Source organism: Helobdella robusta (genome assembly GCF_000326865.2).
Source record: "Helobdella robusta unplaced genomic scaffold HELROscaffold_3, whole genome shotgun sequence".
NCBI classification, from domain to species: domain Eukaryota; kingdom Metazoa; phylum Annelida; class Clitellata; order Rhynchobdellida; family Glossiphoniidae; genus Helobdella; species Helobdella robusta.
This window is the reverse complement of record NW_008704501.1, coordinates 6,175,996-6,193,708: the sequence shown is the minus strand read 5'-3', so window position 1 is coordinate 6,193,708 and position 17,713 is coordinate 6,175,996. Positions and strand designations below refer to the sequence as shown.

Below are 17,713 nucleotides of genomic sequence, written 5' to 3'. Positions count from 1 at the left end.
AATGACTTCGGTATAAATAATCCTGTCATCATCATCACTATCACCATCGTCATCATCATCGTCATCGTCGTCATCATCATCGTTGTCGTAGACATTGCTGAAATAATCATTTTTGCGTATACTAACATTGTATTCATCATCATTATCTCGGTCATCGTCATACCATAATCATAATTATCACCATCGTGATGGTCATCATGGTCATCATCGTTATCATCGTCGTCATCAACACAGGCATCATAAAGCTATAACAACAACAATAACAGCAGCAGCAACAACAACCTCAACAACAACAACAATAGCAACAACAACAACAGCAACAACAACAACAATAGCAACTACAACCTCAATCTCAACAACATGAACAACTTCAACCTCAACAACAACAATAATAATAATAATACTGCTGGAGCTGCAACCGTATCGCGATGGTCTCCTCGTCTAAGTAGGCAGGCATCTTCAACGAGCACTTCAACTTTTCGTCATATATTACTTGATGTTGAGAAACAATAACAACAACAACAACAACAACAACAATAATAGTAATGATGACGATAATGATGATGATAATAATAATAATACTATTAACTTTTGCTACTACCACTTTTATTCTTACTAGTACTCTTACTACTACTACTACTACTACTACTACTACTACTACTACTACTACTACTACTACTACTACTACTACTACTACTACTACTACTACTACTACTACTACTACTACTACTACCACTACTACCACTAATACTTTCATTATTGCTTACTACAATCATCATCTTCTTAGTCACCGTTATACTCATCGTCATTATCACCATCATCACAACAATCATCATCATCGTTATCATCATCATCACCAGTATCATAGCCATCATCACCATCACGATCATCATCGCCACCACTACGACAACAACGTCAATGAGATCATCATTAATGCATGGAGCATCTAGCGAATGCATTTGTAAGAATTGTATATTAGGTGCCGTACACACTTTCGTACACTTCCGTGAATTGTATGAATGTACATATGTACGTGTGTATGAACGTACGTACGTATGTGTGTGTGTACGTATGTATGTATGTGTATACAACATGTATGTGCCTATACAGGTATGTAGACAAACATTTGAATACAATTTTGTAAACTTTGTATGTATGTGTTTGCATGTGTTAGATACTACATGTATACGCAAGCATATACAAAGTAGAAAACAACAACAATAAAAATATAAAAATAAACAGTTTTGGGTTTTTTAATAACTGAATTCAACTTTTTATCATCAGCGTACTGTCAGGTCATGTTTAAGACATGCACTGAAGCTTAAATGTTTTTTTCTCCTAATCATGCCCATATGTGGTATGAATATGAATGAATGAGTGAATGAATGAATGAATGAATGAATGATTGACTGACTGACTGACTGATTGATTGATTGATTGATTGATTAATTGAATGATTGATTGATTGATTGAGCAAACGATTGAACGAACGAATGATGAATGAATATAATGTTTTCAGAATCTTACTGTGATTTTAATACAGAAAATCAAATAGATAAAAAACTAAAAGTATGGTGGTAAAAAAAAGTAAAATGGAGTAAAAAGAAAAAACAAGAGTGAGAGAAAGAGAGAAAAAGAGAAACAGTGACAGAAAAGAAAAAAGAGAAAACGAAAGAAAGAAATATGGAAGACAACACTTACGGAAGCTTATCATCATCATAACAGATCTTGTTTATGTCACATGTGGTTTTACATCTCTCTCTCTCTCTTTCTCTCTTGCCAGCTCTCTTTTTCTCTCACCCTCTCTCTCTCTCTCTCGCCAGCATCACCATCCTCCCATCATTATAAGTATCGCCAATACCAATACCAGAAATTTTTTATACGGTCATCATCATCATCATTTTTATCAGCATCCTACTTGTGTTTTTAATTTTTTACTATTTACCATTTTTCCCGTTTTTGCTTTCCTCTCACTTTTTTATTTGGTTTTCTCTCTCTTTCTCTTTCTTTCTTTCTTTCTCTTTTCCTCTCTCTCTCTCTCTTTTCCTCTTTCTACGTCCACCTCTCTCTCATTAAATTTACACTTCAGCTCTTCTCTCCAAATTTGAATTGATATTGACTTTAATTAGTAATTAAAACTTTTCAATCATCGACTCTTTTTTTTTTAATAATTTTTATCTTTCTCTCTCTTTCTTTCTCTTTTTCTTCATAGGGTTAATGGATATATTTGTTTATTTATTTTATTATTACTTATATAAATTTATTATTTTTTCAAATTTTTTTATTATTTTAAAATTTAGATTTTTAGCGTGAGTTATTTTTATTTTTGTGTGCGTATTTTTAAATTTAAGAATTCAAATTTTGGCAAAACGGGATTAAACAAATTATTAAATAAATTAAATTTAAGTTTTCACCGAATTTCAAAAAAAAAGTTTACGTTAGGTACGCTACTCATCAAAACAAATTTACTTTTCATCAATTTGAAAGATACTGAAAATGATCAAAACGGAAATGACGTCAAATTAAGAAGCACATCAGCCCGAATTATCCGAACGGTTATGTCGATTGCGGTTAAGCGCCAAATAAATGACTTTTGCCTTCAAACCGTTTTTTCAAATTTGAAAAATTATTTTGTGTTGATGTTAACTTTCAATGCTTTATTTGTATTATTTATTTATTATACACACACACACACACATTTATTAAATACACACACACAGAAACACACACACACACAGACACACACACACAGACGCACACACAGACACACACACAGAGACATAAACACACACCCACACACACACACACACACACACACACACTCAGCGTGTGTACAAACTACAAACATAAGCACATTTGTTTTGTTTGTTTGTGTTTTGTTGCTTTGGAAACGGTGAATGTTTAGAAAAATAGAAAAAAATATTTGTGTATGTGCTGTTTATTGTCTCGATAAGTGGTATATTAAGAGGTATTTGTATTGTTATGTACGTATTCTTAGATCACATTGTTTAAAAATGCATTCAGATGATTTGGATGTAACTTCGTGATAATTCAGTTATTCTCAATTATACCAGTGGACCAGTTTTTGTTTACGTTGGTATTTTTATGCCTATGTTTCTATTTTTATGCCTATGTTTGTATTTTTATGCCTATGTTTGTATTTTTATGTTTATGTTTGTATTTTTATGTTTATGTTTATGTTTGTATTTGTATGTCTATGTTTGTATGTTTATTTACTTGAATTTGTATCGTTTTAATGTTCATATTTGTTTACTTTTCTGCCTATTTTGTAAGTCGGTATGAGCTGGATTCTAATTTTGTTTGTTGTTGCAGCGGGGAACGGTCACAGGTGGAAAAAAGAGGGCAAGGTTGAAAGTTCGGGTCGTTCATCAACATTACGTGCGTACGACTGTCTCCCTCTCTGTCTGTCTGACTGTTTCTGTCTGTCTGTTTGTTTGTTTGCTCCTTGTTTGGCTGGTTGGTTTACACTGTCTGTTAAGTCGTTCGCTGTCTCTTTTCACTTGTTGCTCATATTTTTTTCATATTTGAGTATTCTCTGGTCTGGGCACCAATATTTGACTGTTTTCACGTACTTGGTGTGTGTGTCATCTGTGTGTAAGTGTTTTGATGCGTGCGTGTGAGTGTGCATGCGTGTGTAAAGGTGCATTTGTTTATGGATGTGTAGATGCATGTGTGTACATGTGAATTCTATGTAATTGACATGTGTACGTATGTAAATGCTATGTAAATAACATGCTATGTAAATAATACATGTAAACGCAAATATTTCGCATACAGCTGAACTTTAAATATGTAAGATTTGTGCAAATTTCATTGAAAAAAAAGATAAAACAAACAAGCAAACACAAATAAACTACACAGATAAAATAAAAACAAACAAACAGACAAACAAACAAACGAGCGAATGAACAAACAAACGAACGAATGATAAATGACGAAACGCAACATTAGGAAACACAATAGCGCAAGACATATCACCTTAGAGAACAAAGACATATAGCGAAATACGACAAAATAAGATGCAACTGCAAACAACAACAAAAATCATACAACCACACCAATAAAAACATACGAACAAACGCCTACAAAACATACAAAGTAAACAACAACATGAAACAAACAATTTCTTGTCTGTTATTCCAAATACCAGCTACCTATGTACACATATAAATTTAATTATAAAATCAAGATAGACATGAAATGTGATTTAATAGCAGAATATGAAAAATTATTTAAGAAGTTAAGAAAAATAAAAAATTTTTAGAAAATAATTAATTGCGTGGTTTCAAAAAATAAATTTTTTTCTTTGTCATATTTCTTTTTTTTCCTGAAAATTTTGTATTTGCTGGTTAAATTTTTGCGTTCATTTTACATTTTTTTGGAATTTTGGAAGGACGCAATTTTCAATGTGACAAAAATTCACACATATACACAAACACACAGACACACAGACACTTTCCCCACACACACAGACGCACAAATACCACAAATACACACAAATACACACACACACACACACACACACACACACACAAAAGCTTTTATGAGAAAGTACCAATGCCTCTACTAATACCAACACATCCATACATTCTTATGATAGAGAGGGTTGAGTCAACACCGTGCTTTTTTCCTCTTCTGTGCATTATGCTTGTATGCGTGATTGCTGTATGTTGGTTTGTATGTTTGTACAGTTTGTATACTGGTTTTATACTTGAAATGTACAGTACCGTTACAGATCTACGGCAACATACTCGTGTCTACATTTACTAGAAGATATAAAACACAAAAAGCGCAAATCCTAGCGATGCACACACACGTGTGTGTACACGCAACAACTGTACAACACCAGAGCGTACGTGCGTGCGTGCACAAATGGAGATTCGGATGCAAAAATATGACGTGATTAGCTGACTGCACCGGAAACTGCTAAGCTATGACGTCATCCACTAGCCGCTAATTGGCTAAATAAGTGAGAAGATAATGACTGTAACGATGATTACAAGAATGTGGCAATGTACGGTTGGCAATGATTTTAATAATGATGATACGATGATGAAGATGACGTCACGATGGAGATGACGTGATGATGGAGATGACGTGATGATGCAGATGACGTGATGATGCAGATGACGTGATGATGAAGGTGACGTGATGATGAAGATGATGAAGGTGACGTCTTGATGAAGATGATGACCGTGATGATGAAGATGTGAATAATGGAAAAGATGTGTTAGAATAATGTCAAAGTGATGTTGGTGATAGCGAAAATGATGATGAAGCTGAAAGAATCATGTTAGGAGTTACACGTATGAAGATGAGGAAATGATGGCGGCCGGTGAATTTGGTAGCGAGTGTTAAGTTAGTACAGCTTATGATGAAATTTGAATTTTATTACATAACTGAAGACGAGAATGACGATGATGATAATGGTGATGATAATGATGATAACCTTGATGTTGATGATGATAATGATGATGATGTTGATAATGATGTTGTTGATGATAATGATGATTCTTTCTTCATAGGAAGAACGCTACTATACATACATACATACACACACATACAAAGACACACATACAGACACACATACATCTATACACACATACAGACACACATACATCTATACACACATATACACACATGCATACATACACACACATGCATACATACACACATACATACACATACATATATATACACAGATAAACACACAGACACACACACACATACATCAAACATACACATATATACACACATAAATACGTACATACTGACACTCACTTGCTTAGTATATATATTTTCCATAAGGACCTTCCTTAAATGAGATGTGTGCTATCGTGATGTCTACTAAATTCGCATCATAATTTACATCATAATTTGCATTATAATTTGTATCATAATTTACATTATAATTTGCATCATAATTTGTTTCATAATTTACATCATAATAGGTATCATAATTTGTATCATAATTTGCATCATAATTTGTATCATAATTTATATCAAAATTTTCTACGTTACAAACAGACATTTGTATTACATTTTAACCAAATAGCACAGTTAAAAAGTACGATAAATTATTATCATTCGAGAAATTCTTATCAAAAATAGAATTCAAATTTCATAAATTAATTAATATTAGTTATTAATAATAATAATAAACAGTATAGTAATATTAATAATAACAACAAGAATAATAATATTAATTATAATTTAGTAAGTAATAATGAAATATATTTGTTAAGTTTCTAAACAAAATCTTATAGGGATACAACGACAATTGAATAATAATAATTTTTTTTACTGATATATCTATGCTGACGTAATTCGTTGAATCTATCTTTAGCCAGGTAAACAAAATTTTGTGTCTTTGTTCTTTGTGTCTTTGTTGTATTTAGTTGAATGGCCACAAAATAATATGACAGCCAAATTTAATTTATTTATTTTTCTCAACTGATATGAGTGTAAATTAATAATAACAATAATAATAAAAACAACAACAACAGCAGCAATAACAATAATAGCAACAACAACACAAAAACAACACAACAACAACAACAACACAACAGCAATAACAACAACAACGGCAGCAGCAGCAACAACAACAATAATAATGATAAATAATAATAATAAATATATTATAAATCTTTCCATGATATAACAATTCATAAAAATGTTTAATGATAACATTCATTATAAAGATGGCTATGTATTTTAACAGCGCGCAATATCGTTCAAAAATCTAAATGATGAAAATTTGTTTTTTTTTTTTTTTTTTTTACAAAAAATTTAAATGGCCGATATAAAAAAAAGCTTTTTCTTTATGTGTGTATATTTGTATGTATGTATGTATTATTATTATTCGAAAATTTGTATAGCGCTAATTACAAACAAAAAAATATTTCTCAAAAGCATGTATCAATATCAATAATTTATGTAGCACTAATTAGATAAAATTCAAAAGCGCTCTCACACATTAAACATATCAAAAATCAATAGTTAGAGGATAATACATAATAATAAGCAAAATCAAATACCCAAGACGAAACACAAAAAACAGAGACAATTGATATAAGGTGATAAACAAATATCAAAAATAAAAAATCGACTGTCATGACAATCAAACCATTTTGAAATCCAGTGAAGAAAAAAGACACATATATAAATCAGCTATTATGGAAAAAACTCTTAACACACACACACACACACACACACACACACACACACACACACACACACACACACACACACACACACACACACACACACACACACACACACACACACACACACACACATATATCATAACAAGAGTTTATGTAACGCCAATTAAATAAACTTCAAAGCGAACTCAACGTTAGACACAACATGAAATATGGATAAATCAATAATCCGACGGTAGATGATAATACATAATAATACGTAGTCAGAAATGAAAAACAATAAATAGAAACAACCGATATATAAGATGACTATCTAATAAAAAAAAACAAGCATCAATCGGCAAGACAATAAAACCGTTTTTAAATCAAAAGAAATTAAATATATACACACACACACACACACAAACCCACCCACGCACACACACACACACACATACATACATCATCTCTCATAAGAAAACAAAAATGTTTTAAGTTCTTTTTTAAAGCGAGTAATGGACAATCCTGGATCTCTGAGATGAACGGGAAGGCTGTTCCAGACAGTTGGTCCAGAAACCGCAATACTACGTGAACCAATACATAGATTGGAAGTCGGAACTTTTAACAGATTCGCAAAAAACGATCTTAGACCAGACCCATAAGAATCTACTGAGTACCTTTTAAATTTATCCTGTAAGTATGCTGGTGTCAGGCCATTCATTGATTTATGCAACAAGACTGATATCTTGTAGATTATTCTTTTATCAACTGTCAACCAATGCAAACTTTTGATTATGGGCGTCACGTGATCATACCGTAAACCACCAACCACTACTTTTGCCATACGATTCTGTAGAGACTGCAATATCGCAGTAGACCTCAGGGGTAATCCATAAAACAAACTATTACAATAATCAATTCGCGAATGGACAAATGCATGAGCCAAAGTCTGCAGTGTGGAAACGTCCAATGAATTGCGAATTTAGTTAATCCTTCTAATCTGTAGCATACAATCTCTAGAGAGCATTTTGAAGTGCTGTTTCATCGACAAGTTTGAATCAAATATGACACCCAAATTCTTTGCCTTATCACAGAATGGAATTACCACGTCATTGACAAAAATTGAATCAGCATCTAATCTGGACAGCTGTTGCCATGTTCCAACAGGCAACAATTTAGTTTTATTTTGATTCAACCTTAAGCCATTTTTTGACATCCATAAATTAACCGCCAACAGACAGTCCACCAGGCCATCCAGCTCAGCCTGAAATGAGCTAGGTGAACCACTGACTATTATCTGAATATCATCTGCAAAGGCATGACTCGAGAAGCCAAATGATTCAATAACCTTAAAGACCTTAGACGTATATACGAGAAATAGCAATGGTCCAAGAACTGACCCCTGAGGAACACCAAAAATAACTGTGGTAATATCAGATAATTTTCCACCAAACGAAATCTGCTGAGTTCTACCAACTAGATATGACTCCATCCACTCCAAAACCACACCAGAAATACCAAAGTTACAATGCAACCTATCAAGAAGAATTCTGTGATCAACGCAGTCAAAAGCGGAACTCATATCCAAAAACGTAAGGAGTGATATCTTTTGTTGATCCATTGCCATACAAAGTTCAGAATGGACCTGCAATAATGCTGTTTCAGTCGAGTGGTACTGTCTAAATCCCGACTGATTGTAGGGTAGCAGATTGTTACACCTTAGATGATCAAGTATTTGTCTAGCAACCATACGTTCAATAATCTTCGAAATAAAATTGAGGTTAGAAATCGGTCTATAGTTATTGATATCACTAGCATCCATACCACTCCTCTTCAAAATAGGAAGCACAATTGCGTGTTTACACGCCTGAGGAAAACGACCAGATTTTAAGCATAAGTTGATCAAAGATGTTAAAAACGGAGTGAACAGGTTAACGTATCTCTTTACAACATCAGTCGGAAAAATATCCTGTTGACATGACTTAGCTGGTGCACTTTGTATCATGCTTATAACATCATCCTCAGTCACAGCAGTAAATGTTGATAGTTCTTTAAACTGAACCCCAGTTGCGATGACATCCAGCCTTTCTGAGGGCGCCAATCCGTCCTTGACTTTAGATAATTTTTCCACAAAAAAATTCATGAACTGATCTGCAGTTAACCGCTCAGCATCATAGCATATGCTGTCCTTATTACCTCTACAAAGGATCTTATCTATTACCCTCCATAGATTCTTAGGATTACCTTTGTTATCATTGACAATGACGGTCCAGTATTGACTGCGTTTATCACCAAATATCCTGGATTTTTCATCTAAAGCTCTTTTCCATTCTTCTCGATGAATAGATTGATGACTCCTTCTAAAAATTCGTTCTTTTTTCCTGCATAATCGCTTCAAACGATAACACTCATCATCAAACCATGGGGCAACACGATCCCGTTTAGTCAAGACAGTTCGAACAGGTGCAATTACACCAGCAATTCGTAGAGATTCATTGAGAAACAATTGAAATTCAGCGTCAAGGTTATCACTTATGCAAGGTCTCGATATCGCGGATTCCAAAAAAACTCTAGTAAAGCCGTCATTGTCCATTCGATTCCAGGATCTGATTTTTTTGCAAATATTAAAAGAGTGGTTACGAGTAATTGACAAAGCTACTCGAATAAAGCTATGGTCAGAATAAACACCACTAGGATGGACCGAACAGTCTATAACTGGAAAATCTACTGAAGTGACCACTAGATCAAGTGTGCCACCAAGAATATGAGTTGGTTCCTTTGTGTGATTGACTAAACAATAATTTTCAAATATATCCCCCAGAGTCGCCGCGTGAGTGTCACTACCTCTTTCAACATGAATGTTGAAATCTCCTGCCAGTACTATCCTAGAATTCAAAACCGTTATACTATCAAGAACAACCGTTAACTCTTTAAAAAACAGCACCGGAGGTTGAACCGAACCCGGTCGATACACAGCCAATAATATAAAATCCTGTCGATCAATAATAAGTTTAACTGCTAAAACCTCAAACGTAGTGACTGTAGGCACAACAATCCGTCTATACTTGCAAGACGGTCCAAGAAATATTATCAAACCTCCATGGAAAGGATCACCAGCCCTAACCGCATCTATAAAACGATAACCCGGAGGCAACGATAATCCCACTGATAGGCTGTCAGAAGATCCATGCCAGGTCTCTGCAACAACAAATATATCCAATCCTTCAGAGATTAAACCAAAAATTACATTAAACTTGGATAATATAGATCTAATGTTTAACAAACCCAAATGAACAGTAAGTTTAAGATCATTATCAACAGATAAAGTTTCGTCAGCATCACCATTAACACTACCAAAGCCATCAGCATCTAATTTATAATTTTTTCCACTTTTGACATCGCAAAAGTCGATTTCTTTGGTAGTCGTCTTATTCTCAAGTTCCCCAGTTCCCCAGTCACTCGGTATACAAAATCCTGTTTATCTGCTCTATCTTTATCCTTTTCTCTTGCAGTCTCAATCAGTTTTTTTACAATCATTTCTCTGCTCCTTTGTCAAGTCATGCCCGACGCTGATCCCCCTCAAATCTTCATCAAGATTCTTCAGATTTGACAAGTTTTCCATAATCAAATTTTTCAAAGACTTAGACTTCAGCCTGACAAGCAGCGGTCTGGTTTTCTCGGTTTTTTTGCCCAGTCTAAACTGTTTAACAACATCAAATTTATCAACTTTGTCCTTTAATATTGTTCCAAGGATACGTGAAATGTTTTCATCATCCTCCCTTCTGCCATCACTAACACTCAGATCAACATTTTCTTTCAATCTAAAGATTATCAAATTGCATGATCTTTCCTCAATTTCACTGATGGACTGAATTGTTTCCTTCGTCTTTATGACCTCCACCTTTAATGCTTGGATACCATCGTTCATGTTAGTTACCCTGTTATTAACCTTCACAACGTTTGCGACTACCACATCCTTCAGGGTATCTGCATAAGATTTCTTCAGATTCTCCTGGAGTGTCGTTATTTTGTCACCAAAGTTATTATCAATCTCACCACTGTCAAGTTTGTCCTGTATATAGTTAACTTGATCACTGATTTTGGCATTGCTCTCCTGTAACTTCCTTATTTCAACAGACATCTCATTCAGTTGACTGTTTAATCTGAATAGTTCAATTTGCCCAATGCAACTGTTGCACATCCATACAAAATTATTAGGTTGCTGGAGCTCCTTCATAGTTGAATCAGACATGCCAATACATCTCCAATGGACAGCTGCTGAGCAACAAAATCTGCAATGTAGTATGTCCTTTGCTCCGGTAACTTTATTACAAGTTTGGCATTTATTTTTCTCAGCCATTATGGTCCTGAAGCGAAAACTTGTTCAAAACAACGAACAACTTTCAAATTTTAACATATGACGCCAAATAAAATTATAATAACTTGTTTTAAATTTAAAGATTTAAAAATTCCGAGAAAAAGCTGAATTTGTAAATTTCCACGAGAAAACCGATAAATCAACAAACGTTGTATGTATGTATGTATGTATGTATGTATGCATGTATGTATGTATGCATGTATGTATGTATGCATGTATGTATGCATGCATGTATGTATGTATGCATGTATGTATGCATGCATGCATGTATGTGTGTATGTATGTATGTATGTATGTATGTGTGTATGTGTGTGTGAGTGTATGTGTGTGTTTTGGATTTAATAGCGGTTATAAATCATTGAGAAAATTTTCCGAACAAAAAATCCAAGAATTAATGAATTATTTTACATGAATCATTTTAATTGCCTGCTCATCCTGAATACAAAAACAGTGGAGCCAAAATCATCGTCATCATCATCGCCACCATCATCGTCGTCGTCGTCGTCGTCATCAGTTCATCCATCACACCCTCATTAATATTGCGCTAATGTTTAAATGCATTCGCATTAGGTTATCATCGTCATCATCATAATTCATCTTCTCATCATCTTCCCCCTTTCCCCCCCCATCATCATCTTCTTTGTCGTCATCATCATCACCACGACCATCATCGTGAACTTTGAACTTCTAATAACCTTGTTTATTTTGTCAATGAATCATCAAAATTTGGAATTTTAACACAAACGGTAGAAACATTCAATGACCATCTACTGGCAAGTTAGATTCAACAAGTTTTATTCCATGCAAAAAAATCGACTTGAAAGATCTGGAGTTCTTAGTAACTGCTCGTATTAATAATATCTGTGTACTGTACATACATACACACATATATACACACACTTACCCACACACACACGCACACACTCACACGCACACACAAATACACAAACACACATAAACCTACAGCACACATAATCCAGGCGTTCATCTTGGTGCATATTTAAAAATATAATTTTTTATGCATATGATGGTTGACGAGAAAATGACTCCGATAACATGTTGATGTTGGCGATGATGATGAAGAAAAAGAAGATGATAATGATGATGATGGAGATGATGATGATGAAACATCGATGATGATGATGATAACGACATAGTATTAGTGAAGATGATAACGATGATGTAGCTCATGGTGGTGTCTACTTTAAATAGCCTAATGAATATAACGTTTCAGACATTATTCAGGAACAACTAATGATGATGATGATGATTTAATGATAATAAGATGATGATGAAAGCACGATGGCAAAATGACGCCAAGACCGATGAAGGCTGACTAAAATGATTACAGTGTTGTAAATAATGCTGGTGATAATGATCGTTCTTCCGATGACGACGATGATGATGAAGATGGTGATGACGACGATGATGAAAGTACTGTTAACGCTATTGTCAGTGATCGAAATGGTGATTAATGTGGGCAAAGACAAAGATGACGACAAAATAATTTCGCCGTTGAAAATTATTGTGATGATGACGTCGATGATGTCCTTGATGACGTCATGAATAATATCATTGATGATAGAAGTGATAGCGATGATGATGGGGGAATGATGACAACTGAAATGATGACGATGACGACGAGAAAAGATTGCAATAGTGATGGTGATGATGATGACTGTGAAAATGATGATGATGGTGGTGATGATGACAATGATGATGATGGTGGTGATGGTGATAAATGTGTTCTCAATGTAGGAATTGATTGAGTTGGATGTTTAGATAGAGGATTTGAAGATTTCCAAGTTTACAAAAGGATTCAAATGCTTTCTGAATTAATGATGACTCTATCAATACATTTGACATGTTAAGAAGCAATCACACACATTCACGCACATACACATACACATACGTAAAAACATACAATTATACACACACACACACATTCAATCACATAGTAACACACATACATATACACACACGTAAAAACATACAAACACACACACACACACACACACACATACAATCACAAATGCATACACATACATACATTTTAAAAAACAAAAAAATTTTGCTTTGTATAACAGTCTGCCAACATTTGCACATTTTTCCAAAATTAAAATGCAATAATAAAAATAATAATATTTAATAATAATAATAATGATAATTAATAATAATAATAACAATAATAACAACAACATATAGATTGCGCCCTTTAAAACCTATAAGCAGAGGAAAAAAATAATAAGAAAGCCCCAATTAAGACAGAGTAACATTTGTTTGAAAAACAAAAAATATATACAAACATTCAAATACAAACATACAAACAAACCAGCTAACAAACAAGCATACAAACGAACAAACAAAAAACAAATACAAAAATTTCTAAATTATTCTTGCGAACATACATAAATGAACACAATTAGATAAACATGTAACTTGAGATACAACTTTATGAGGAAAAAATTCCATACAAAATGGTTTTTTATGTTTTTTACACAGGCATATAAACATAACAAACAAACAAACAAACATACAAACAGACATTCATACAAACAAACATATATACATATAAACATAAGTTTTGCATTGGAGATATTTTATAAAAAAATATGTTTATATAAAAATAATAATAACATCATTTTTTCACACAAAAGTTTTGTTTAATTTTTTAAATTAAAATATATAGCGTTTTATGTATTTTTTGTATGTTTGTATTTAGATTTAGATTTTAATTTAGATTTACATTTTCAAACTTTGAACGTAAGTATGTATTTTTTGTATGTTTGTATTGCACATTTCGCATACAAACAAATTCGTTTTTGTATGTTTTTTTTTTATACAAATAGGTGTATACATAATGTATATATATAATATATATATGTATGGGTGTATATGTGTATTTATGATTGCAATCTTCCTACTGAAAGATGTTTCATAAAGATGATGATGACAGAGTTATTATAACGCCAGAGTTATGACAATGATGATGAGAGAGTGATGATGAGAGAGTAATGATGATAATGATAGAGTTATGATAATGATGATGATAATGAAAGATTCTTGATGATGATGATAATGATGATGACCACAGAGTGACGACGACGATGATGATGAAGAAGAATCTGTTGGATTTTTCAGCCTGAATGAAAGCTTCAGAAGGTTTTTCATCATAGCATACGCTTCCCTGAAAATTTCCATTAATATTAATATTTCAGTCAATATAATAATAATAATCATAATTACTATTCATTATTATCATTATTGTTACTTTTTAATATAGTTATAATATTTATTATTACGATTATTATGATTATATTTTTATTATCGACAGTATTGTAGTTTTTATAGTTATTTATAATTATATTATTTATCTACCGCTACTACTACTACTACTGCTACTGTTGCGGCTGTTGCGACTACTTGTACTACTACTGCTACTGGTACTACTGGTACTACTACTACTACTACTGCTATTACTGGTACTACTACTACCACTGCTACTAGTGATACTACTACTACTACTGCTGGTACTACTAATAATATTTATTCACTCATTTTTTAACATTTTTAATATTGGAAATATGAGAAGTGCAGAAATAAATAAGCATAGACAAAGCGAAAAAAGAATGAAAGGCATAAATATCAATGACTGCAGCGGCTATTAAGCATAAAAAATGCGCGCTATAAAAATAATAATTGATTGTTTGTCAGATTATCCAGAGGCTTGATAATCATTTGTTTTCATTTATCCAACTTTACGGAGTGAGCGTGCACACACACGCACACCAACACACATACACACATACACACACCAACACACATACACACACCAACACGCACCAACACGCAAACACACATCAAACAAACACAAATAATACGCACACACACACACGCACGCACACTCACCAAACAAACACACGCACACACGTACATACACATACACACGTACACACACACACACATACACACACCCACACAAAATACAAACACACACACACAAAAAAACACACACATACACGCACATACCACATATACTTGTTGTAGTTTTAATGTATTTTTAATTTATTTGTTTTTATTTTATTTATTTATATAATAAAACAAACAAATAATAAACTTAATTTTTGTTTTGAAGTAATATATAAAATGCTTTTACTTTTTATTTTGCATACCAGGTATTTTTTGTTTTTGTGAGTTGTGCCATTAATTTGGTTAATCCTGGGACAACTCTTAAAAATTTTATTTGGCATTTTGCTGTTGTTGTTGTTGGTGGTTTGTTGTTGTTTGTTTTGTTGGTTTTAATGTTTTGTTGTTGTTGTTGCGTTATTGTGGTTAATTTATTTTAGTTTGTGTAGTTTGTGCTGTTTTCCTTAATGTTTTTGTTGTTTTTGTTGTTGTTGTTTAGTTGTTTCAGATATTTTGTTGTCTTGTTGTTTGAATTAAGCCAGTTAATTGTCGTTGATGACGCTATGATGAATGCTAGAGATTCGCGAATAAAAAGACAGTTGCTCGTTCGTTTGCTGTTGTTGTTAATTTGTTATGTCATTAATAAAATTACGAATACGAAAAAAATGATAATGATGACGAAGATGATGACGACGAAGATGACGATGATGATGATGGTGAAGATAATGATGAAGATGATGACGAAATGGATGATGAGATGATGACGAAAAAAAATTAAAAAGATGATAAAAAAGATGATGATGAAGATGATGACAATGACGAGAAGAGTTCTCATTGGAAATGAGCGCTGTTGTTAAAGGTAATATCGAATATCGAGTTATGCATTATTTGCACAATGTAGTTGCTATTTGTACATCATCATCATCATCATCGTCATCATCATCATCATCATTACCATCATCATCATCATCATCGCCATCGTCATCGTCATCAGGAAAGCCTTCTCTTGATTTAATAGAGCTTGTTGAGCTGGCTGAGTACTGGATGAGGACCACCATGCTGATGGATGTGATTACATGATGATGATGATGATGATGATGACGACGATGATGATGATGACGACGACGATGATGATGACGATGATGAGGAGTGGGAAAAAGAAAATGATGATGCGATTAAGAAAGAAACGCGAGAATGATAATGTTAATGATACATGCAATGATGATAGTAGTAACGATATAGTAGTAGTGGTGATAATGATGATGATGATGACGAGTATGATGACGACGACAAAGAGGACGATGTTGACTGTAATGATTTAAAGTCGAGACTTGAGTGAAATTTGTTTTTAAGTCGGGAGAAAAAAAATGATTCTTTTGTCATAAATAATTTTTAGTTAATTTTTTTTGTTTTTCTCTTCTTTCCATCATCGTCATCATTACCATTATCATCGTCATTATTTTCATCATCATCATCATTATATTACCATCATCATTTAATAACCTCATCATCATCATCACTATCACATGATCATACAAACATACAAACACACACACACATATACATATATATACACAAACATACAGAAAATATAGAGGCCAACATCAATTCAACACACACGCACAAGCAAATAGTTTCACACGGACACGCGCAACTTAATCGAATCACGTACCATCTCTATTTTTTTAAATCATCCCATGTGACCATAACAAACCAACACACACACACACACACACACACACACACACACACACACACCCACACACACACAACACAAGACACAAACACATAAACAAAACCACATGCAAATATTTATACCTACATATATATATACAATACCTAATACACAACTGCGAGATTTTAAACACCCGCACACATTTAAGTAATACATAGATAGGAACCTACAAACACACAAAATAATGCTTCTATAACAATCGGCAGACCCTTTAAAACATAGTTGTACTTTTTTAGTCTTCGGGACGTCAAGCTAATTTGGTCATTTTGGTATTTTAGCAAGGGAGTGTTTGGCATATGCAGGCCAGAGCAATGCTCTCAACACAACCTTACTCGCTGATCTGACAATTGCAGAGCTATAAACTCAAGTTATTGCAAAGTAACATGAATTTGTATTCATTTATACAAACTAATACAAATTATTAATACAAATTTATATGAATTGATACAAAAAATTAAAACGAGTTTATACAAAATTTGTATGAAAAATTAATACAAAATTTCATACAAATAGTTTTTCGTATAGTTTGCA

The 17,713-nt window shown here is 33.2% G+C and overlaps 1 protein-coding gene across 1 annotated transcript; it reads right to left on the bottom strand.

Moving 5' to 3' along the window:
- Positions 1–10,677: 10,677 nt before the first annotated feature.
- Positions 10,678–11,523, bottom strand: HELRODRAFT_161614 (hypothetical protein; the record flags this gene model as incomplete). The annotated part of the gene is made up of 1 exon (XM_009021516.1): positions 10,678–11,523. One exon carries the CDS (start codon positions 11,521–11,523, stop codon positions 10,678–10,680), a length of 846 nt encoding a protein of 281 aa, XP_009019764.1.
- Positions 11,524–17,713: the final 6,190 nt, after the last annotated feature.